This window comes from Mesoplodon mirus (assembly GCF_964341445.2).
Source record: "Mesoplodon mirus genome assembly, chromosome: 16".
Classification (NCBI taxonomy): domain Eukaryota; kingdom Metazoa; phylum Chordata; class Mammalia; order Artiodactyla; family Ziphiidae; genus Mesoplodon; species Mesoplodon mirus.
This window is the reverse complement of record NC_138992.1, coordinates 8,379,855-8,404,088: the sequence shown is the minus strand read 5'-3', so window position 1 is coordinate 8,404,088 and position 24,234 is coordinate 8,379,855. Positions and strand designations below refer to the sequence as shown.

General features: G+C 50.4%; 1 protein-coding gene across 1 annotated transcript in view; it reads left to right on the top strand.

Annotated features, from left to right (window-relative positions):
- Nucleotides 1–24,234, top strand: part of TG (thyroglobulin) — a gene marked incomplete at its 5' end in the record, with an annotated part of 239,460 nt that overhangs the window by 17,966 nt on the left and 197,260 nt on the right. Inside the window, 10 exons of the mRNA XM_082601181.1 lie at nt 8–595; nt 5,348–5,587; nt 8,053–8,190; nt 8,786–8,863; nt 9,423–9,535; nt 11,557–11,659; nt 12,698–12,898; nt 18,390–18,602; nt 19,925–20,079; nt 22,749–22,905. Coding sequence (XP_082457307.1) covers nt 8–595; nt 5,348–5,587; nt 8,053–8,190; nt 8,786–8,863; nt 9,423–9,535; nt 11,557–11,659; nt 12,698–12,898; nt 18,390–18,602; nt 19,925–20,079; nt 22,749–22,905 — 1,986 coding nt within the window. The remainder of the gene's footprint in view (nt 1–7; nt 596–5,347; nt 5,588–8,052; nt 8,191–8,785; nt 8,864–9,422; nt 9,536–11,556; nt 11,660–12,697; nt 12,899–18,389; nt 18,603–19,924; nt 20,080–22,748; nt 22,906–24,234) is intronic.

The following is a 24,234-nucleotide window of genomic DNA, read 5'->3' as shown; positions in this document are numbered from 1 at the left end:
TCCCCAGGCCCCACACCCTGTCAGTTACAGGCTGAGCACTCCTTCCTTGGGACGGTGCGGACCCTGGTCTCTAATCCCAGCATGCCGCCCACCCTCTCCAGCATCTATATCCCGCAGTGCAGTGCCAGCGGGCAGTGGAGACACATGCAATGTGACGGGCCCCCCGAGCAGGCCTTTGAGTGGTATGAACAGTGGCGAGCTCAGAACAGTGGTGGCCAGGAGCTGACCCCTGCAGAGCTGCTAATGAAGATCAGGAGCTACAGAGAAGTGGCTTCCAGAAGCTTCCGTCTCTTTATTCAAAGTCTGTATGAGGCTGGCCAACAAGACATCTTCCCAGTGCTGGCAAGATACTCTTCAGTCCAAGATGTCCCGCTGGCAGTGTTGGAAGGGAACCTGACCCAGCCTGGAGGAAACATCCTTCTGGAGCCCTACCTCTTCTGGCAGATCCTAAATGGCCAGCTCAGCCGATACCCAGGGCCCTACTCAGACTTTAGCACTCCACTGGCCCACTTCGACCTCCGGAGCTGCTGGTGTGTGGATGAGGCTGGTCAAAAGCTGGAAGGAACCCGGACCGAGCCCAGCAAGGTCCCAGCATGTGAGTTAAACTACAAAGACCTGAATTTGTGGTTTTTTAAAACGGGTGTCTGGTGGGAGTGTATTGTCAAAGCTGGAATGGAGTTTAGAGAAGGCCAGGTACATCCCTTCAACGTATGGTTGAGAAAACTGAATGTATTGGTCAGCTCAGGAGGCTATAACAGAGTAGCAGACTGAAGGGCTTAACCAACAGACATTTGTTTCTCACAGTTCTGGAGGGTGGAAGGTCAAGGTGCCGGCAGACTCGGTTCCTGGTGAGAGCCGTCTTCCTGGCTTGCAGAAGGCCACCTTCTCACTGTGTATTCACATGGCAGAGAGAGAGAAAGAGCTTTGGTCTCTTCATTTTTTAAGACACTAATCCCATCATGAGGGCCCCACCTTCATGACCTCACCGAAACCTAATCACCTCCCAGAGGTCCCACCTCCAAATACCATCCCACTGGGGATTAGGGCTTTAGCACATCCCTTTGGGGAGGACCCAAACATTCAGTCCATAACACTGAGGCTCACAGAAGGGAGGTGATTTCCCTACGTAGTCAGGCATCGGCAAAGTTAATGTATTCATTTTTAAGTTTTCATATAATCGATTATCTAAATCAATGCCTCAAATTTTAACTGGATGTCTTCTGTGTGCAAAGCATTTTCTTAGCCCAGTGAAGGCTATAAAGTGAATATGACCTGGCTCTTGCTCCGTATGACGAATGCTTTAGTAATCTGTCATAAGTTAGGTGCATCGTTTGGTTAACCAGCTCATATTGTGATGGTTTTGTTACTTATAAGGACACTGCTAGGTGCTCTGGACCTCAGGAAGAGCTTCTTTCTTCAAAGTGCCTTTATTTATCAATACTTGAGGGGGGTTAATTCAAGGGCTAATGGAAGAGCTGCTGAAGGAGGTCTGTGAGTTCAGCTTTGGGGCAGAAGACTTCAACAAAGCTATGGTGTATGACATAAACAGAATGAAGCTGACTCTGTGTCTTAAACTAAAATGCCTTACCACCAAATAGCCATGCCATCAGTTTGAAAGAGCAACCAGACAGATTCAACACTGGTATTACCAAAGCAGAATCTCCCTAACTAGCAGTTGCTAATTTTACAGGTAATATTATAGCTGTTTAAGTCCAATAAAATATCTCAATTCATCCTTTGCAATGTTTAACATTGTCCAGACCTTTCTGGCTATTGTTAAAATTAATCAGACTATTTTTTTAATTTTAATTTTTTTATTTAAAAATTTAAAAAAATTATACAGTTTTTAAAAGTTACAGCCCATTTACAGTTACTACAGAATATTGGCTATATTCCCCATGTTGTACAATTCATCCTTGAGCCTATTTTATACTCAATAGTTTGCACTTCCCACTCTCCCATCCCTATATTGCCCCTCCACTCTCACTGGTAACCACTAGTTTGTTCAGTTTGTTCTCTGTATCTGTGAGTCTGCTTCTTTTTTTGTTATATTCACTAGCTTGTTTTATTTTTTAGATTCTACATATAAGTGATATCATACAGTATTTGTCTTTCTCAGTCTGACTTATTTCAGTTAGCATAATGCCCTCCACGTCCATCCATGTTGCTGCAAATGGCAAAACTTTATTCTTTTTTATGGCTGAGTAGTATTCCATTGTGTGTGTGTGTATGTGTGTGTGTGTGTATATACACCACATCTTCTTTATCCATTCATCTGTTTACAGACACTTAGGTGTCTTCTTTATCCATTCATCTGTTTATGGACACTTAGGTGGCTTCCATATCTTGGCAATTGTAAATAATGCTGCTATGAATACTGGAGTGCATGTATTTTTTTGAATTAGTGTCACTATTTTGACATTAGCCAAAGTTTAGACTTTAGCAGAAGTGGGTTTTGGGTGATAGGAATATGTGATGAGAACGGTAATTCCCTGGGTATCTTGAACAGCCTGGAGACCCACCACTAGGATTCTCCTTTAACATGTCAAGTCCTAGCAATGGGCTGACCTTCAAAGTCAACACACAGATGTCAGCATGACTGTTATATAAGAAGTCTCATTTATTTTTTGAGATTCTCTGGACCAATGGCCAGATCTCCTACACGGGGACATTCCTGTAATTTTAGATGATTTAAGACTGAATTTGGTCCTCTTTGGATCTAATTTTTGGGACCTGAGTTGCTGATACCAAAAGCACCTAGTAAATTCAGCAGCTAGTCTTATTCACTTTGAGACCTTATTCACCAACGCGTTGGAGCTGGCCTTAGAATATACCATCTCTTTCATGGAGTAACGTGAGGTTGTGTAGAGTAGACCACCCAGGTGTATAGAATAATCCACTGGAAAGAAAGTATTAGAACTTCCATTTATATTTAGTATTTTATCTCTTCCTTTTAAATTTCTGTTTTTGGTTTTGCCATTAATTGTTGACAGCTGAAACAGCTGAGAAAACTGTACCCAGCACATTATTTTACTGGTACATACATATGCTTTATAAATAAAGAAATGCACATGTTTTGGGGGTGCCTGTTCAAACTCTTTCGTTGATGGGGGTGTATTATCAGAAGGGCTTGGTGGCCATTGGTTCAGGGCCCTGATGCTCAAAGTGGACTCGGGCAGCATCAGCACCACTTTGGGAACTTGTTAGAAATTCAGAATCTCGGACCCCACCTGCTTAATCAAAATCTGCATTTCTGCAAGATCCCCAGGTGGATCTAATGCTCCCTAAAGTTTGAGAAGGATGGAACTAGAAGACAGAGCTCTAGGCATCTTGAATCCGGGTTCTGTTACCTCCTACTCTGTGAGCTAGAGAAAGGTCGTCGGTCTTAGTCTTAGTTTCATCTGTAAAATCTGGGTTATGACAGATAACTACTTCAGAAGTGTTGGTGTGAGAATTATAGCAGAGAATAACTACTTCAGAAGTGTTGGTGTGAGAATTATAGCAGAGAATAGATGGAAAGTGCCAGGTCCAGTACATAGAAAGTCCTCAACTAACTGGATTAGTACAACTGACAGTAAGTAAGGAGGTGACCAATAACTTCCTACACACATGCAGGGATGATGGCTCCTGCCTTTAGGGGTGTGATGTCAGGTCCTGTCCATATTGCCATCTCTGGCCTGTTTGCAGTTTGCTTTCTTCACTTCATATGCATTTATGGACCACCCACTGTGTGCACTGTGCTGTGTGATGGGGAAACAATCATGAGAAAGTCATGGTGTCTGTCCTCCAGGGGCTCAGAGCCTAGTGTGGGAAACTGACTTGTCATTGGGTAATAAACTGAAATGATAGAACAGAAGTGTGAACACAGAAGACACGATGGAGGATGCCCAGAGAATGGGGCTACTCACCGAATGGGGAGTTGGTGAAAGATTTGCATGGCGTCAGCTTCTGGATCATGAGGGATGTTTGCCCAGCCCTTCCTGACAGAGGAAATAGATGTGCCGAGTCAGGGAGACTGTGAAAGGGTCTGCTTTGTTGGGGATGGGTGGAGAAAGGTGGTAGGAAGGGGGGCAGGGTACTTAGGAGGGAATGATAGAAGGAGAGACTAAAGGTAAATTGGGGCCAGATTTTCAAAGGTCTTAAGTGTCCAGTTATGGAATCTTCATTCTATTCTGAAAGACATGAGCAGTAAGCATAGATTTCTGAATGTGAACTTTTGCTTCAGTGATTCCAAATCCGTGGGATTGAGAGAATAGATTTTTTGATCAAGAACATCCACAGAAATCAATGTCTTCAAATCCCAGATGTCAAGAGTTTCTGGTAATCCTGTGCTCTCAAAAGAATCTACTGAACACATTCACTGTTGAATTCAGTGTGATTGATTGAAATAAATATGGCTGGGTGGCTTTTTATAGTAGTAACAATTTCAAGGACAACATGTACCAGACATGTGCCAACCACTTCAGCTGCCACACTCATAGAATAATTACAAAAACCCTATGGGATAGATTCCCTTATTATCCCCATTTCACAGATCACAAGACTGAAGCTCAGAAAAGTTAAGCACATTATTACACCGCTGATAAGTGATCTTGCTGACATTGAATTTTGCTGACATAAAGAATAACTCTTTACTAAATTACAGTGACTCCTTTCAACTTTTGATATCCATCCATCCACCCACTCATCCACCCACCCATCCATTCACCCATCCATCCACTCATCCATCCATTTATCCATTCCCCCATTTATCCATCCGTTCCCCCATCTATGGTCTATACATCCATCCATCCATCCATCCATCCATTCCCGCATTTATCCATCTATTATCCATCAATCCATCCATCTGTCCATCCTTCCATTTGAGGCAGCTGGTCAACATCACTGGTTCTAGAGTCATACTGACTAGATTGGAATTCTGAAGCAACTATTTGCCAGCTAGGAGCTTGTTTAAAGTTATATAACTTCACCATGACTCAGTTTGTCATCTGTAACACACAAATAATAATAACATCATATTGGGCTGTTTAATAAATTAAATTAAATTGTTTGTGTAAATGTTCATAGTACAATGCCTGGCATGAAATAAACATTAACTACTACTAATCTTCTTACAAAATAGATACTACATAAATGTTGAGTGAATGCAATTGTGGAGACAAAACAGAAAGGACATTTCAGGTTGTGGAAAGAGTTGAGGTGAAGGAAACAGCTGAGGCAGAAATATGTGTGTGAGTGTGTGTGTGTGTGAGTGTGTGTGTGTGTCTACATGCTCACATACTTCAAAGGGGTCAAAGGGAGCAACACGAGGTGGATGAATCCATCTGTGATGTCTTTACTCCCCTAGGTCCTGGCTCTTGTGAGGAAGTGAAGCTTCGTGTCCTGCAGTTCATTAAGGAAGCAGAAGAGATCGTCATGGATTCCAACAGTTCTCGGTTCCCTCTGGGAGAGAGTTTCCTAGCGGCCAAAGGAATCCAGCTGACGGATGAGGAGCTGGCCCTTCCTCGCCTCTCCCCACCCCGGGAGACTTTCTTGGAGAAGTTTCTGAGCGGGAGTGATTATGCCATTCGATTGGCAGCTCTGTCCAGTGAGTGCCCCATGCTTCTGGTTCCTTGTTCATTCTTTGGGGGAAGCAAGAGCTTGAATTAGTTCCTCTTCAGTCATCTTCAGTACTGCGGTTTCCCTGGGCCCATGGATTCTGGAAAAGACAAAGGCTCTTTGTGAGCCCAGCCAAAGCTGGAATTGTGCACACCTCTCCAAGATGTCCCCCACTCCTCCAGCAGAGCCCCTTGGGGGCAGGGCTTCACACTTTGTATTGCAGATGGTGCCTGCCGCGCACCAGGAAGCCAAGACTTCTGGTTAGAAGGTTCAAATATGTGAGCCCCAAATGCTCCCACTCCCCTCATGGCCTGTTCTGAGGCTCCCCTCCATTTCCAAGAATTCAGGAACACCCCTCCAAGGGGGAGAGGAGAGGAGCCCTCCTAACTGAGGAACTTCTGGGTTTAGGCGCCTTCCTCATGTGAGCGAATCTTATCCAGGTCGTAATTCCAAAAAGCACAACTTAGTACCTGCATGTAACAGAAATATGCTCAGAGGACTGACACTGCTCTGGCCTAATAACAGCTCAACATTAGTTGAAATGTACCTTTGGCCAGGCACTTGCTGTGCTCAGCAGATTTACCACATCTTTGCATCTGATCCTCCAGCAGCTCCATGAGCATGATGCTATAATCAGCATCTTTTATTATTTTCACATGTGGAAACAGAAGTTAAGTCACACGCCCAAGTTCACCCAATTAATAACTAGCAGAGCCTGGATGCGATGCTGGTGGTTTGGCCCCCGGGCCTCTGCCCCATGCCCCTGCTTGCCTGGTATGGCCAGGCTCGGAGCCTAGATTGGTCTCATCCCAGGGCCCCATCTCGTCCTCCAGCGCCTGCAGCCTGCTCTGGCAGCAGGGTCCCACGTCCCTGCAGTCCTCTCGCTGACCCCACACCAACTTGGCAGGGAGAACCGATTCTTCTATCTCCAAGCATACCCGAGTTCCCAGCCCCTTGTCAACTTAGCCGATTCCCTGTCAGGGCTTCTCTGGGCTTGGGTCACAAAACAGCAAAGCAGGGCTCCCCTCACAACGTCTGTACTGAGATGAAGAGCGCCCACGCCCGCAGGCTGGAGCCTCCCTGCTTTCATGTTCCTGGCATGTCTGCTGCCACCTTGACATTGGGTTTCGCACGTCTTTATTTCCCTGACCGCATGTGAGAGTCTCCCAAGGGCCATCTCTGTTTTCTGCTTCTCTCCCTCACCAGCCGTCTCTCTTGGAGGACAAGGCACCCGTCTTATTCTTTATATCCTGGGCCTGGCACAGCACTCAACAGATCGTGGGAACCTGGAAAATGTTGCTTAACCACCCTTGATTCTTTCCTCCTCTTTTTTCTCTTCTCCTTCCTCCCCTCCCCTCATGCCCAGGTATTTTCTTTCTCTGTTCCTTAGAGACTTGGAGATTCTGCTTTTGGCAGGAAACCAGTTTTTTAAACTTTTGTGCATGGGCAGGGTATGATGTAATCAAAGAGAGGGGGAGGGACTGATGCCCCTTGAGTTGTGACCACATTGGTTAGGGAGGGAGATTTAGAGGAAGGGAAGAGAGAGCGGTTGGCACCATATAGGGGTTTATTCGCTGAATGGTATGATGACACGTTCCTCAGAAGTCAGGCTAAGGAAGTTCCCCTCCACCAAGCCACTGGCTCTGATTTTGCATGTCTGACATCACTGGGAAAAAAGGAAGTGTCTATGGAGAAGGACCAGGGTTGGCCCCTTTCCTTGGCATCCCTCCTGCTGAGAAGAGGCACGTCTGCTGTTGCAGAGGAGAGGAAGCTCTTGGCGTGCAGACCTCCATGTCCTATAGAGTGCGGGCATCGAAGGCCCAGTGCAGAAAGAGATGGAGGGCCACAGAGTGTCTTTGACCATCAGAGCCTGGTAGCAGTGTCCCAGGGCCTCGTGAGGGGAGGGGCGGGCGCAGGAGGAAAGGTGGCTGCTATGCAGCTGTGCCTGGCACATAGTCAACGCGTGATAAGTGTCATCAGTGATCACTGTTGTCTCACGTGCCTGAAGACACTGTTGACCTGAGCAGCTCTAAATGAGAATTCCTGAAGAAGGAGGAACAGTGATTCCATTCCTTCAAACTTCAGCCGACACTTTTCTTTTTTTTTTTTTTGGCCACGCCTTGCAGCTTGCGGGATCTTAGTTCCCCCACCAGGGATCAAATCCGTGCACCCTACAGTGGAAGTACAGAGTCCTAACCACTGGACCACCAGGGAATTCCCATCAGCTAGCATTTTAGTTTTATGTTTTTTTACATTTTTATTCTTAATGGGCAATCTGGTGAGTGCCTACCCACTGCTCAGTGAGCCTATTTTGGGTGGAAGTGTTTGTCACATAAATAAAAAGGCTGCCTATGTTGAAACAGGGTCTGTGTGGCTGTTCTCAGGATGGAGCCTACGCGGCCCTGGCTTTGCCAGTCAGGCACTCACATCTCTGCTCCTCTCTCCTGACTCCAGCCTTTGACTTCTACCAGAGACTCCGTGTCCACCTGGGCAGATCCCCACGGGCATCCACCCCTCTGCGGTCCAGCCCCTACGTGCCCCAGTGTGACACATTCGGAAGTTGGGAGCCCGTGCAGTGCTACGCCGCGACTGGTGAGGGGGGCGGGCGCCCTGGGGAGGCCAAGTGACACCACTTAGAGGAAAGAGCCCGGCCCTGGGGGGCAAGTGAGCTGGACTCTAGGCCCCTGTTTGGCGGCTGGGGGCAAGTCCTTTAGTGTCTCTGGCCTCTGGTTGTCGCATCTGTACAATGGGAGCAGTGGCCTTCTACTATCCCAAAGGTCACGTGAGTGGTTGCTGCGGTTTCTGGGTGTTAAGGCCTGTGATTGTGGACAATGCTGGGGAGGGCGGACAGACAGGAGGATGGGAGAGGGACCTTACCGGCACTGCTATGCATGCAAAGAGTAAAGTTTTTAAAATTTTTTAAAGATTTTTATTGGAGTACAACTGATTTACAATGTTGTGTTAGTTTCAGGTGTACAGCAAAGTGAATCAGTTATGCATATACATATAGCCACTCTTTTTTAGATTCTTTTCCCCTATAGGCCATTACAGAGTATTGAGTAGAGTTCCCTGTGCTATACAGTAGGTCCTTATTCGTCATGTATTTTATATAGTAGTGTGTATTGCGGGACACTCGGGGCAGGTCCCTCGGGGCGCTTCCTAAACTCTGGCTGTGGCTCTTTTCCAGGGCACTGCTGGTGTGTGGATGGGAAAGGAGAGTACGTCCCTACCTCGCTGACTGCCCGCTCCCCTCAGACCCCGCAGTGTAAGAGAAGCCCCCCTGACCCGGGCGGTGGGCGCTGTAGTGGGTGGTGCCCGCTCCCAGCCTGGGGAGGCTCCATGGGCCAGCCCTTCAGATGAGCCCCTGAGAGCAGCCAGACCACACCTCCTCTAGTCCCCAGGCCTGGAAGACTCTCCCTGACCTTGGCCCTTCCTAATTGGTGCTCCTCGTTTCCCAGGTGGAGAGAGAGGCAGCTGTGGGGGGAGAGGGAGCCCCAGGTCTCCCCGCTGCACCTGCTCCCTGGGCAATTTCTGCCACTTCTGTACTTTCAGCAGCCACCTTGCATCTGGTCTATAGTCCAGCCTCTCTCCTGAGTTCAGACCCGTGCAATCAAGCACTCACATTACATCTCAGAGATGATACGTCCCATGTGGGTCTTTGTCCCTGAATCTCAGCCTGCTTCTTCTCTGAGGTTCCAGCTCTATGTATAAGGCACCTCCATCCACCCAGATGCACGGCTCTGACACTTGGGCCAACCTGGGCTCCCCACCCTTCCTTGGCACCCATGGCCAGTCTGTTAAGAGGTCCCCTCTCTCCCCGCCAGGCCCCACCAGCTGTGAGAAGTCTCGAGCCAGGGCGCTGCTTTCCAGTTGGAAACAGGCTGGTTCCCAAGGAAAACCATCTCCAAAAGACCTGTTCATCCCAACCTGCTTAGAGGTAAGCCTCTGAAGGCCCAGGAAGGTTTGAGAGGGAAGCTAGAACTTCCTGGATGGTGATTTTTCTAGTTTTCAATAAATTTGTTTTAGTTGAAAACTCACAGGAGTTCTAGACCTGGGTTTTTGTCCCAGCCCTGGCTGACCCTAGCTGTGTGAACTTGGGTAATTTACTTACCTTCTCTGTGCTTCTCTGTACTTTGTTTTATCCTAAGATCAGGCCACATTTTAATCTTCCCTAGTGCTAGGATTGTTTTGAGGCCCTAAGGAAATATCTTTAATGGAAACTCTTTGAAAAATAATCTACACATATATAGTTTCTGAGGCCATTTGCCACATCACCATGCTCATCACATTTCAGCTTCTCAACATAATTGGGGGACGTAATATATTTCCCTCTGCAGCTCCCTGGATGGTTGTCATGATTTAGTGCAGTGATTGATGTGAAAGCTCTTAGAGAAAGGCTTCTTGCTGGAATCAACCACTTAGGTGCCAAATGATGGAAATCTCTGTGCCTCAGGCCCCTTTCCCTGAAGTAGGGGTGATAGGAACACCGCCACCCACTCTGCTAGGCTCCAAGGGGCTCCAAGAAAATCAGATGAAATCACCAGTGTAGAGGTTAGTGAAACTGCAAATTACTGAGCAAAAGTTTCCTTATTATTATTCCTCATTATTATTATTGTTTGGTGCTGTAAACATGGACCCCAATTATGATGGCGTTTTATAGAGAAAGTTAATCTTTTATTTTGGCTGACAGCCCCCTACCACTGGAATGAGAGTCTGCTCCATCATCCAGGGTGGCGAGTTCACCCATGGAGAAGGAGAGGCAGAAACCACAGCTCTGATGGAGGGAAAAGGGGTTCAGAGCAGGTCCCAGAGAACCTCTGATCATGTGGTTTCCCAGCCTGTCTCCTGGAGGACCCAGGTGCCAGGAAACAGGACCCAAGACGTCCACTGCCCAAACTGGATGGCTATGCCTTGGACCCAACTCCCAAAGAAAAGTCATGTTAATGGCTAAAGTGTTCTCAATTTTAAGTCTTTACCCATATTTTCTCAAACCTTTGCTTGGCTTTGACTCTTACCTGTGTAGCTAAAAAGCCGTGTGCCCAGGGGTGCATCACCTGATTTCTCTGGGCCTCTCTGAGTATAATGAGGACAGTGGGCTCCCTACCCCCCAGGGACTGAATGACACCCCCGGGGAGGGGGGGCCTCCTGGTTATGTTCTCTGTAAATGTCAGGTGTTGTTATGATGGTCATTTCTTGTCTGTGAACATGGCACAGCAGAGTATAAAATGAACAAGTGCCCACAAAAAGCTCAAGGAAACCTCCAGTGACAGCCAGGAAGCCTGGAGGAGCTGCCCTCTCCCTGACACCTGCTGTTACACGCCCTCAGGAGAGATGCTGTTTTCTTCCATCAAGGGTTCTGAGAAGGAACATGCTCAAGGGTCCATCTAGTCCCACCTCCTTCTTTTTTAGATGAGGAAACTCTCCCCAGTGAATCAAAGGAGCTTTCCCAGCATCCCCCAGCTGGCCCTGGGACAGGCCGAGGAGACAGGGGCCCCGGTCAGGGTTTGGGTGGCTGCCTTTTACCTTTTCTTTATTCCCTGTTACAGGTGTTACAGGCTCCCTTTCTCCAAGGGATGCTTGTTGAAAATCATTTCTGGAATGGGGGGCATTATTCCAAGAGGGTGGCTGGGCTTTGGGGCTGGGCGGGTTTAGGCCCAGCCCGGGTCTGCCATTCCCCAACCTATGGGATGTTGTTCTGTCAGTTTCCCTCTCTGAGTGAGCCTCAGTTTCCCCCGCCCTAAAATGGGTTAACTGTGGTTCTTGTCTCATGGGGTTGTTATAATCACCAACTCAAATAATGTATGTAAAGGGTCTGGAAGAGGACAGCACCTCCCCACGCCCCTCCATTTGGAGAAGCCATCCCCAGTGGTTCTAAAGGAACATTCTTGACATCTGGCTACTGTCCTATCAGCTACAAAATCACCTGCCCTTGGTGACACGACCTCGGCTTTGTCTCAGACAGGAGAGTTTGCCAGGCTGCAGGTGTCAGAGGCCAGCACGTGGTGTGTGGACCCGGCCTCAGGAGAGGGCACACCGCCTGGCACAAATGGCAGTGCCCAATGTGAGTATGGCTCCTCCCCTGTTAGCCCCTGCCCCACGCGTGAGCACCGGGCGTGGAGCCCCAAGAGCTGGGGCTTCACGTCCCAGCTCGGCCACTTCCAGAGCTGTGCAAGCCTCTAACCTCACTGTGCCTCAGTTTTCTCACCTATGAAACAGGGGCGATATTCCTCCACTTCAGTGGGTTCTTGGGAGAAATACACACAGCAGGGATTGGGGCTGTGCTTCGTAACTAGAGGTGCAAACCTGCGCTGGTCCCTATTAAAGTGGGCACTGGTGCTTTCATGGGGGACAAGCTGTGCGGCACCGATGCCACCACAGGCTCCAGCCTGGCTCCGCCAACTGGTTCCCATGGTGAGGTCAAGACGATGTCCCTAAAGTGCAGACGTGTTTACGTCCGTCCTCTGCCTGGAACCCGTCGACACACCCCGGGGTCCTTAGGGCCAGGCTCCTTGCTGTGGCTCGTGGGCCCCTGTGTGTGTGGCTCCTGTATCTTCTTTTGCTTCTCTTGTTTCTCCATCTCAGCATCAAGATCCATCAAGATTTCAAGCAGGCAGACACTCTCTTCCTCCAGAGCCTTAATGTGTTCTGGTTCAGCCTCTGCAAACCTCCCACCCCTCCCCCTACCAGCTGGCTAAGTCTTACTCGGCCCACCCATAGGTCCCTCCAGGAAGCCTTTGCGGGCCTCTCCCTTCCACGGCGGAGTTCATTACCTTCCTACGGACTCCTAAACTGCCCTGCACATCTCCTGTTGTCGCCCTTATCTGAACTGTGGTTGCTCACTTACCTGTTAGATATCCTTTAAGACACTAAGTTCCTTGAGAGCAGGCAGTGTGTGTGTGTGTGTGTGTGTATGGATCAGATAGGGGAGTACAGACCTGAGCGAGGCCCAGGCTTTGCCCTGTCCCAGTTCAGCACCCCAGTGGGGAGGCAGCCCCAGACCCTGGGGCCCTGCAGGCAGGTGGCAGTCGGTGGTGGGTGGTGACAAGGGCTATGGCAGCTTCATGGGCAAAGAGCCCATGTGACTTGTCTTTGTGTCAAGGCCCCAGCCTCTGTGAAGTGCTCCAGAGTGGAGTTCCCTCCAGGAGAGCCAGCCCTGGCTATGCCCCAGCCTGCACGGCGGAGGATGGAGGCTTCTCCCCAGTGCAATGCGACCCGGCCCAGGGAAGCTGCTGGTGTGTCCTGGGCAGCGGAGAGGAGGTGCCTGGGACCCGCATGGCTGGGAGCCAGCCGGCCTGTGAGAGTAAGTGGTGATGCCGCAAAGGGGCTTCCTGGGCTGGTGGGGTCCTGCTCATCTCTTCCTTTGTCCCGGCTGGGGTTGGGAGGACTCCAAAGGTGCCAGGACAGTGGGGACAGGAAGGGAGACAAGGGAACCGCAAGAGGGATGTGGTTGCGTTGATTTCTGTGATGCTGAAAGTGCGTCTACTTCCTACCAATGCCCAGCCCTGGGGCTCAAACCAGGGACAGCCCATGCAGGGATCTCCTGAGCCGGCGCCTCACAGAGCTCAGGCCCTGGCCTGCTGAGGGGTGCTGTGTCTTGGTCTCCCCATCCTCGAGTGGGGAGGAGGGTACAGACAGCAGAATCTCAGTGAGGGTGGGTCCATCCCAGCCAGGGAGCTTTAGGAATCCGTGGAGGTGTCGATCTGTTTATTTTTATTTCTGGTTTAAAAATCATCTGGATATCAGATATTGAAACATATCTCTTATGAATATATATTATACTACTGAAATACATTATTACTTATTAAAATATATTATTTAATTATCAGTTACTTACCTTTCATTCCTCCTATATACTCAAGTCACAGGACATTGCAGTCATGCTAAAATTTATGGGCACAGGTAGGTTACATTATCTGTGACTTTCGTTTCAGAACAGTAAATGAAGACATTGCAAAATATTTATTACAGATTGGGATGCTGGGTCTGGCAGGGTCAAGGAATATTGCACTAAATACTAATTTTATTGCAATTGCCTTTCTTTTGCTGTCCTTATTGTTTCGTTGCCTTGTTTTTAACTTTTGCGGTCTATAAGCAACATTTTGGAACTGCGGACATATTTAATTAGGTCTAGTGATTTCTATGCGTAAAGAGAATTTTTATATTTGTCAATTTATATTTATATTGTCAAGAGACAGGGGGTCTCTTCAAAGGAAACGTGGGAAGGAAGAGTCACCTGCTCTCTTTGTGGGGCTCTGTCCCCTTCTGTCCATTTCCTCACCTGCCCCGAACCTCTGGCGTGTGCCCACAGCTCTCACCACACGCCTTTTCTCCCAAGCCCTCAACTCCCCCTCTCTGTACGGGACCTGCTTCAAGGGCCTCAGCAGCTTCCATCATGCGGGGAACATAGTAGGTGCTCGATGGGTATTTATGAGTAGAGCTCCCTGCCAGATGCTGCTGAGAGAAGTGATGTGGCAGCCTTAGGGTCGGACGCCATGCACGTTGAACTTGCAGGGCATCTAAGAGTGGTCTGCACTGTCCGGGACCCAGGAAACAGCCTGAAGTGTCTCCTGCAGGAACAGGTCCGGAAGCACAGCTCTTCTGGGGTCTGGGAAGACTCCATGCGGCTTGGCCTTGCAGGATTCCATGATAATAACTCACCTGTGCAGAGATTTACCTGTTAAAATGTGCTTTTCATATTACTTATCCCATTTCAGCCTCCCAGTGATGCAGGTAAATAGAACAGTCCTACTCCCCATTATACAGATGGCAAAACTAGGACTCACAGAAGCTCATTAATATGTTGAAAGCCACACCGCTGGCAAATGGAACAGCCAGCACTAACGAAGCCCCTTCCTGCTGACCTACTGCAGGGCGTGGTGGAGAAAGCTCAGATGTAGGGGCCAGACAGACAGACCTGAGTGTCAGCTCTGCCACCTCCCTTGCTGGGTGACCTTGGGCTAGTCCCTTAACCTCTCTGGACCACAGGTTCCCAATCTGTGAAATGGGCATGGGAAATCGTAGCTATTTCTTAGAGTCATCATTAAGATTAATTCAAATAGTCTCTGTAAACAGCTTCGCCTGGGCTCAGAGGGCAGCCTCCAGGGCCAGGCCTGGCTCCCCACTTGCTGCTATAGGACTTCAGCCAGAAATTTAAGGTCCCCCTGCTTCGGGGTCCTCACCTGTGGGATGAGGGTGACAACAGTCTTGCCTCACAGAGATGCTGTGAGGATGAAATCAATTCTTGAGAGATGCTTGGGCGGCCCTGGCATGCAGTAAACGCGCCGTGTGCACGAGCTCCTGTATGAGGGGCTGGAAACAGGATCTGGTTTCTAGTCCAGTCACCAGCACGTGCCCCAGGCAAGCCACTCAGCTCCTTTGAGCCTTCATTCTCCTCGCCTCTAAAATGGCAATGATGCAGTTATCCTTTGGAAGGACTGCGTGACTTTAAGGAGGTGGAGTGCCCTCTCCATGCAGGCCCACTGTGGGTGTTCAGTTCACGTCAGTTTCCATACTTCTTCCTTTTTCCCTCCTCCCTGACCATGGAGCCTGGATGAGTCAAAGCATAGCCAGCGAGTCTGCATTTCAGCGAAACTGGGAAAGAAGGCCGTGGGAAAGCAGGTCGGCTGGGCAGGGTGAGACACTGGCGAGAGGAACATCTGTGTCTCAGATGACGCGGAGACCCCAGGAGGAGATGCCTTCCCAGCCAAGTCAAAGCACTCACTGGCCCACTCCCAAAACAGGCCATGGAGGGGAACCAGAAGAGCCACAGGGTACAGAGCCATCCTGGGGGCCTGGAGGGGAACCTGCATTTATTGAGGTTTACTCTGTGCACCGGGGGCTCACACGTGCACATTCCCTCACTGACCCCTCGCTTTTCACACACACATACACACACGCCTGGCACACTCGTGGAGAACATAGATTCTGGGGTCTGGTTTTGCTGTGTCCTAGCTCTCAGATCACAGGCAAGATATTTACCCTCAGTGTGCCTCAGTGTTGGCATCTAGGAAATGAGGATAACGGGACCTACCCCACAGCTTTGTGGGGAGAATTGAAGGAGTTGATATTGGTGATGCTCTTAACAGTATCCCTGGCACATACCAAGGGCCACACAGTGGTTTTTAAATAGAGATGTGGTATTGGAGGCTCAGATGGTGAGGGGTTTTCCCTGGGGTCCCGCGGGAAGGATGAGAGTCAGTTCTGGGCCCACATATGGGTCCAGCTGGGGATCCTGCATGAGTCCTGAGAGGGGCCTGGCCGAGTAGTTGCAGGAAGCCTGGGAGGACAGAGGAAAGAGCGTGGGCTGGAGACGCGGGGGCATGCAGGCTCCAGTGCTGCTCTGCCTGGCGTGAGGAGGAGCTTGGCCTCGTCAGCCTCAGTGGCCTTGGCTGCAAATGGGGGCCTGGCTGCTGGTGTGGGAAGCCCCTCGCAGGTCCTCGGCCCCTGGCCCGGGCGCCCTCTCACGTGAGAGCTCACAACTCAGCGGTGCTCTGGCTTTCCAGGTGCCCAAAACCTTCCCTTCTGTCCTTGGCCCACCTTGGTGGTCGGAAGTGCCAGGGACCTTTATCGCCATCCTAGAGGTCGGACATGGAGGCTCAGAGACATATGGGGCTGTGCACAATCACACGCTCAGCATGGAGGGGTGGAGTCCTCCCCCAGCCTGACGAGCCTGCTGTCTAAGCCAAAAGTAGGGCTGGGGCCCGGGAGACATCCATGAGCCATTATAACACCGAGTGTTGCGGGCTCTGGAAAGGGTATGCTGGAGCCGGGGAGCCCAGGGAACAGCACCCTCCCATCCCTGAGCAGCACCAGACTAAAGGGCCTTTCCCTGCTGGGGTTGTGCTTCGATTCAAAGAACCAGCACTCAAGCCCTGGCTCTGTCCCTCCAGATCCTCAGACCTCAGTTTCCTCATCTGTAAAAGGGGGATGATAAAACCGGGGATACCTGCTTCATAGGGTTATTTTGAGTGAGATCCAATTAAGTATTGATCATGACAGAGTTAAACAACCTCTAAAATTCATGGTAAATATCAGCTATTATTTCTCTCAGAAGTTTACCCTCGTGGTGCATCAAATGCTATTTCATTGTTCTGAAAGGGTGAATTCACATCCTATAATTTCCAATCAGGCAATAATGTATTATGCTTGTTGTTATTGTTAATAATAATAATAACTAACATTAATGACCATTTATTAGCTTCCAGTAACTCCTCTGAGCTCTTTACGTGCCTTAATTCATTTTGATTCACACCATCCCCAGGTGGTAGGCACTATTGCTATTCTCACCATTTGATGGGCGAGAAAACTGAGTCACAGAGACAGTGATTAACTTGCTCTAGGGGCCTCAACTAGTAAATGATTGGGCCAGGATTCAAAGCTTGCAGGCTGGCCCCGTAGCCCACAGGCTGACTCTTCCCATCCCCAGCGTATACATGGTACTTGGTTAGAGCCAACTCAATAAGCCCTCAAATTACAGTGCAAAATTTTGGCCAGAGGCCATCATCTTTATTAGATAAAAGACCCAGGCTGCCCCCTGGAGATCAAAATGGGTCATTCTCCATCTTTGAGGCCCTCAAGTACTCCTGAGTCACATGTGGGTTGCAGATTTTAAAGCCAGACATATGCAGGCAGCAAGGCTATGCTTCAGTCAGATGATTAACTAAATCTCTAGCCAGGTGTGAAATTGTCGTACGGAGTATGTCTGTCCTTTAATTTACTTAGTTACCCACTTATTTAACACATATTCATGGAGCTTGTGTTCTGGGTCAGCATTGTGCCATGGCCTGGGTGAACAGAGGAAAGGGGTCCTCTTTCCTCTCGGAGCTCAATCCAATGGGGAGACCAGAATGCAGATAGAGTCTTTGAATAATTGATAACATGGTGGGGGGGTGGTCTACTACAAGTGGCCTGAGAGCTTAGAGAAAGGAGGCCTAAGTCGGCCTGGGAGAACCATGGAAGGGGTTAGACAGTTTGAGGGGCTGAGCTGATAACTGAGGACCTGAAAAGGAACCTTCTAGGCAGATGAGCAGGCAGAGGGAAGGGCATGGGGTGTGCAGCCAGCCTACGGTCAGGGAACGACAACTATGGGGCAAAACAGGGCTGGAGGAGACCAGAGCAGAGAGAGGGAGTCGGGTCAGCAGGCGCTCGGGGGGTCTTGAGAGCCAAGTCCAGCTCCATTTCTTTGCCGGCGGCGGGGACTGGATTGGACATGGGAGCAGAAGGGCAGGGGATGAGACCCAAACGCAGGGAGCTGGTGAGGAAGCTTCGAAAGCCGTTGAGGAAGAAGATGACAGATGTCTACATGAAGGAAGTGCGGCGGGGATGAAGAGAAGTCGAGGACGTGTGAGCCACTGCCTCGGCTGATGGGCAGAGGAGGTGGGACCGTCTTGGCTGGCTGCCGTGTTCCTGGCTGGAGGTGCCAGGCCTTGAGCTCGGGGTGCTGAAGCCAGAGTGGGTGTGGGCAGCAGACACTGAGTTCTGGACCCATTGGCCTTGAGGTGGAGGAGACTGGCTGGGGATGGGACTTAGAGATGGGAAGAGATGGGAAGAAGCTCGAGAGGGCCTGAGCAGGAGGTGGAGGGATGAGAGTCATCCCTGCTCAGGCGTGTGATAAAACTGAGAGAAGATGGGCTCGGCCAGGCAGAGGGCGGGGCGGGGTGGGGTGGGGGCAGGCCCAGGCTGGTCTGAGGGAAGGGAGGGCGGGAGGCCCCGTGCGATGAGCGCCAGTGAGGGGGGCAGCGCTCAGCCCCACGCTGGGCAGGTGCCCACAGCTGTCCCTTTCCTTCTCCTAGGCCCGCAGTGCCCATTGCCCTTCAATGTGTCGGATGTGGCCAGCGGGGCCCTCCTGTGCACTCCAGCCTCAGGCCCAGGAGGGGCTGCCGTGCAGCGGTGCCAGCTGCTGTGCCGCCCGGGCTACCGGAGTGCCTTCCCGCCAGAGCCGCTACTGTGCAGCCTGCAGAGGAGACGCTGGGAGTCGCAGCCCCCTCAGACCCGTGCCTGCCAGCGTGAGTGGCCCCAGGAAGGGCTGCCCGGTGCCCGGCTCCCTCTCAGGGCTCGGGGCCGAGGCCTTCATTTTCCCCACCCAAGTGTAGCGTGTCCACCGTAAGCCAGGTGGCATCAGAGCAGGAGAGAAGGCCCAGTGGAGCATTTTCTTCTAGAAGGAGCAGATGTGCTTCCCAGACCCCTGGGGGGAAGCTCTATTTGTGGCTTCTCTGGAGCAATCTGCCCCTTGAGACACCTGCCATCATTCTGGGCTCCTGGATACAGGACTGCATTCAAGATGCAGGTGCTCCAATGGCCGTATTGCTTACTATGGTGTTGGCAAGCTTAGAGCTGCTGGTCCGGCATCTGAGAGGGACAGTGACACTGCCACGCCAGCCCTGCCCCCAGGTCCATCTGGAGCTCCGGGGTACGGCATCCTTTCTGATCACTGTGGGCCTGGGCCGTATTTAAATATGGGCAGAGCTCCTTCCTCCTGTTCTCATAGAAAACCCACTTTCACATGCACGTGGCTGTGAGGCCACATCAGGCTCTGACTGCACCCGCCTTGGCAAAGGCTGGCTGTGGTTACTCACAGCCAGGCCAGGCGGGGGCAGACTCGGGGACCAGCGCTGGGTCCACCCAGGGCAGCGGGAGGGGCATTCAGGAGAGAGACCCAGATCCTGGGACTGACTGTCACAAGGCTCTGGGTGGCTGGTAGAGCGTCAAAGGATGGTATTTGTCGTAAAGCATTCTGAAATAGAGAATACTATCCAGAAAAATTTCAAAATATGATTTGGACAAATAAGTGGCCTATTTCCCAGGATGATGACAGAGTGGCCTGAGCCGAAATTAAGTCCAGACTGGTCACGACTGAGCAAGGGACTTGGGAGAAGAGAGGCACAGGTCCTGAGCTCCTAAAGTGGAGTGCCAGGCTGCTGTGTACGACTGTGCAGATTGTGCACTGAACAACCTTAGAGAAAGCCTTTCACATAGGCTGTGGTGAAACTCTTAACTGTCCAGACCAGGTGCAGTGGCCCTGTTTGAGTGCAAGGTACTGTGGAAGATTTTCCAACAAGAATGTCCAGGTCCCATGTAAATGTAAAGCGGCCTGGTTTAGAGGCTGAGGCAGGACTGAGTTTGCTGTGAGGGTGCAAAGTAATTTGAGACGAGCCGGCATGCTAGGAAGTAGTTAGACTCAGAGGGTGACAAGCAAGATGGCAGTGCTCGTGGGCTCCAAGCTAAATGAAGAAGGGTTATTTTTGCAGAGGAAAAACCAAACAAGGCAAAGAAAAGAATCCCGCAGCTCTTCCGTCCCTGTCTGCTGACCTCCGGTGCTTGCCTGCAGGGCCCCAGCTGTGGCAGACTCTCTGGACCCGAGGGCAGCTCCAGCTCCAGCTCCCGCCGGGCAAGGCGTGCCACGCCGACTACGCAGGCTTGCTGCCGGCTTTCCAGCTCTTCCTATTAGACGAGCTCACAGCCCGCGGCTTCTGTCAGATCCAGGTATGTGCCTGGCCTTCCCCACAAGGGGGGCTTGGACTGAGCTGAGGGTCCCCGGGCAGAGAACCTCAGATTTCAAATGAACTTACAGTTCAACCCACGGTCCTTTTACCAATGGGCAAACTGAGGCCCAGGATGAGAAAGTAACTCAGACGAGGCTAATGACATAGAGGCAGAGGCGGATCTGGTATCCATCTCATCATCGGCCACTCTTTCTGCATAAAGATCCAAACCAAATGTGTGCTGAGCGCTTAGACTGTGCCAGGCACTGTTAGCATGGCTTAGTTAATGAGATCCTCACTGGAACCCTATTATTTTTACCGTTTTCTTACTAGAGAGTAAAAATAATTGGCCAGAGTCACACAGCTGGGGAGTGGTAGAGCCAGGCTGGCTGACGTGAGGACAGAGCTGTGGTCACCACATGGTACTGTCCCCACCCGTGAAGAAAGAGCCTGGGAACGGGGCAGGGAGGCTGCAGTGGTGCGACACGCTCTCTGAGCTGCTGTGCCGGGGCGGTCCTTAAATCTGTGAGGAGGCATCATGGATCCTCCTTGGAAGGAAAATGTTACATGCCAACTGGAAAGACATGGTTACCGGAGAGTTTTTAGCTGTGTAATAGGCAAGGACTTCGGTGATTTGAAGTCCCTAGCGTCCACAGAGGGAGTCTTTAAAAGTCACTCAGTTAAATAAGTCCTTGTTCTGCTCAAAGGCTGCAATCTCATCAGAGCAACTCATTTCTAGCGCCTCATGTTAAGAATTTTGGAGAACACACATGTTCACAAAACCAGATACAAAGAGTATTGATTTTAAAACAAAGAGAAACAAACCTTGCCCCCTTTTATCTAAAGAAAGGCACTTGACAGCAGTATCAGCAATATTTATTGGTTAGTGAGCACTGGTTGTATTCCTGGTGCCAGGCTGGAAGTTCTACTTTCCGTATCTCTAATGATTACAGCACCCTGCTCAGTGGGTGTCATTAGCCCTTGATTGGTAAGTGAATTAACTAAAGCCCATGGAGAGTAAGTAAGTTGCCCAAGATTTCACATCACGGAATAAGTCTAGACTGTCACTACACCAAATCTGTTCATTCTTTCACTCATTTTCTCCCTCCTTCATTCTTCCATTTAGCAAGTGTTTGGGTGCCTGGTACAGGCCAAGCATGGTTTTAGGCACTGAGAATTGTCAGAGATAAACAAAGCCAGACACTAGTTACAGCGGCCAGAACAGATTTTCATCAGTAATATACTGATGCTCCGCAGCCCCTCAGCCTCTCTGAAGCTAATTCAATCTGTAACGTGGGGTGATGACAGTTCTGACTCCACAGGCCTGTTTTGGAGACTAAACTAGCTAATATGTTTAAAGCGCTTCACGCAGGGCCTGAATAATGGAGGATGTTCAAAAAGTGTGCACATTGCCTCCCGGGAATGCCAGGTGCCTGGCACACAGCAGTTCTCCTCCAGTGACAGTGGCACGAACCCCACGTCCACTGGCGCACCTGCACCCTCAGCGTCGTGGGGTGCACGGCACACAGTAGGTGTCTGGTACCAGTCTGTGGCTTGACCTGCCATCCATGTTGAATGGCCTCCTGCAGCCCAGGCCCTGTGTGGAGAGGGCATCGTCTGGACTCTGAATGAGGTGGTCGAGGTCTCTCGTGCAGCAGGCTGACAGCCAAGGCCCAGATCGACTCTGGATCGTGGGTCGGACAGATGTCACTTTCCTTCACAGACCCTTCCTTTTACACAGAACCTTCTCATTCTCCTCTAGATGCCCAAGCTTCTGATAAACTAACACCCTCTGGGGCTTGATATCGAAGCTCTTGGGATGTTGCTTTTGAAAGAGCACGATGGGAAGAGGGTCCAATGAGGCTTGTGTTGAACCCCGGCCCCTGCCCGTCACTGTCCCCAGGCTAACCAGGCACCACCACCGTCCATCCGCCCACCCTGCCCTGCAGACGGCCAGGGGTCACTGAGGGCCGCGCTCAGGTTGGGAGGAGAAGCCAGGCCGCGTGGTCACAGTGGAAGAGTTGGTGCTTCCCGGGAGGGGGGGTCGTGTCCTGCTGGATGTAGGTGTTGTGAGGACATTGGCCGAGTCGGCAGAAGTTGTTTCTCCAATGAAGTACAGCCCCTGAATTCGGAGTGTTTAGGCTTTCGTGTGTGTGTGTGTGTGTGTGTGTGTGTGTGTGTGTGTGTGTGTGTGCCCTTTTAATTTTATTTTTTTGAGAATCTTTTAATCTTTATTTTTTTCTAAATATATTTGTTTTCTTTGTAGTTTATTTTATTTTATTTTTACATATATGTGTATCTATTCTTTTTCAAACTCTTTTCTCATTTACGTTGGCTTTTACTCTGCTTACACCTCTGTCTGCAGGCTGTGTGACCTGAGCAGGCGATTAAACCTCTCTGAACCTGGAACCTCATTTTCCAGCTCTCTCAAGGCTGCGTCCTCCCAAACGCCTCCCACTGGGGACAGGTGGTGGGTGTAGAGCAGACCTTCTGAGGACAGGGGAGGGTCTCAGGAGCTCTGATTGCCCGGGGCCAGTTCCCGGGTCAAAGGGAGGTCACGACCTCTCCACAACCTTCTCCGACAGTAACATAAGCCAGTTTAGGTGCCTGGTGCAGCCTCGGCAGTGCTGGCTCCCTGCTCCGTGTTCTTGAGCTCATGTCTCCCTGCAGGTGAAGACGGCTAGGACCCCTGTCTCCATCCCCGTCTGCGACGACTTCACGGTGCGGGTGGAGTGTCTGAGCGGGGAGCGGTTAGGAGTCAATGTCACGTGGAAATTGCGTCTGGAGGATGTCCCACCTGCCTCTCTCCCGGATCTGCGTGACATTGGTATGTTTTCCCGCACTGCTGCCTTGAAGGTTCACAGACTCGCTGGGTCTCAGTGTTCCTATCCATCAGATGGAGCCACTGCGGCCCCAGCGCCTTCCTGTGGGGCTCAGGGAGGGAACCATGTGCCTGGCCCGTGGGAGGGGCTAGTTCCTGAGGAGTTTATAAAAAGCAATAGAGTTCTGGTCCATAGCTGACTAGAGCTAAATAATATCACCCGACTGCGCTTGTGAGAACCTTTTCTAATTCTCTTGGTTTTCTGGGCACAGAGAAGGAAGACAGGTGTGAAGTAGGGGAGGGTGGGGCAGGGTGAGGGCGTCTCCATTTGTTTATAATTTATGTCCTGCCTACTTCCAATCAGAGAACATCTCGGACCACTGACACTGTTTAAACACATTATTAACACTATTTAAAATGTAGTGGTAACGATACGGATGAATCGAGAGTAGAAAGATCTACGGAGAAGCAGAGTGGATCTTACGATCGTTACTCTGAACGAGGGTGGGACATAACCCATGGGCTTCTGACCAGAGGGTGGAAGCTTCTCCACTTCCTCTTCCACTATCTGGTGGCCAAACGCCAAGGGTGAGGGATGGCTGGAGCTTGACTTCTGTTCTATGAGGGGGAACTTGTAGAAAACGCCACAGTGTAACCCAGGAGGCAGACTGTATGTATCTCAGACGTTCTGCAGTGCCTGTGACCCTAATTACCATCTCCCCCCCAGTAGCGTTATGAATTAAGGGTCACTTTTTGTTTTCCTCTGGAAACAACCTGCATAATTTGGGTATGTTTGAAGCTACAAATGGATGAGATGTTTATTCCTGGCGTCCATGGCCTGGGGCTGCCTTTACTGTAGCCGTTGTGGCATGAATGTTCGTTGCGTGCTGGGACCCTCCCCAGCTCCAGATGTAGTGCTCACCCATCTGCTTTCTTCCTAGGAAACACTTGGAGTTCGACAGCTGGAGGCCTTCTCAGCGTTTAGCTGAACCTGAGACGGGGCCTCTTCCTTCCCTTTGACCGGCCCCATCACATTCTCTCTTGTAATCCTCACCAACTGCAAGAGGGGCATTCCTAGCCCCATTTTTCAGATGGGGAAACTGAGGCTCAGGGATGGTGGCTTGGCAAAGCTTGGGACAGTCGTGTATCTGGATAGTGTACCTTAGATGAGTGACTGAGGTCATGATATCCTATACCGGTGGGGGTCACATTGCTGCCACAGAAATGACAGGAGCTGGAGATCTGGTTTGGAGTCCTAGCTGTGCTTCTGATTCTGTGTATCTTTGGGTCAATCAACCCCCTTCTCTGGGTCTCAGTTTCTCCCTCTGTAAAATG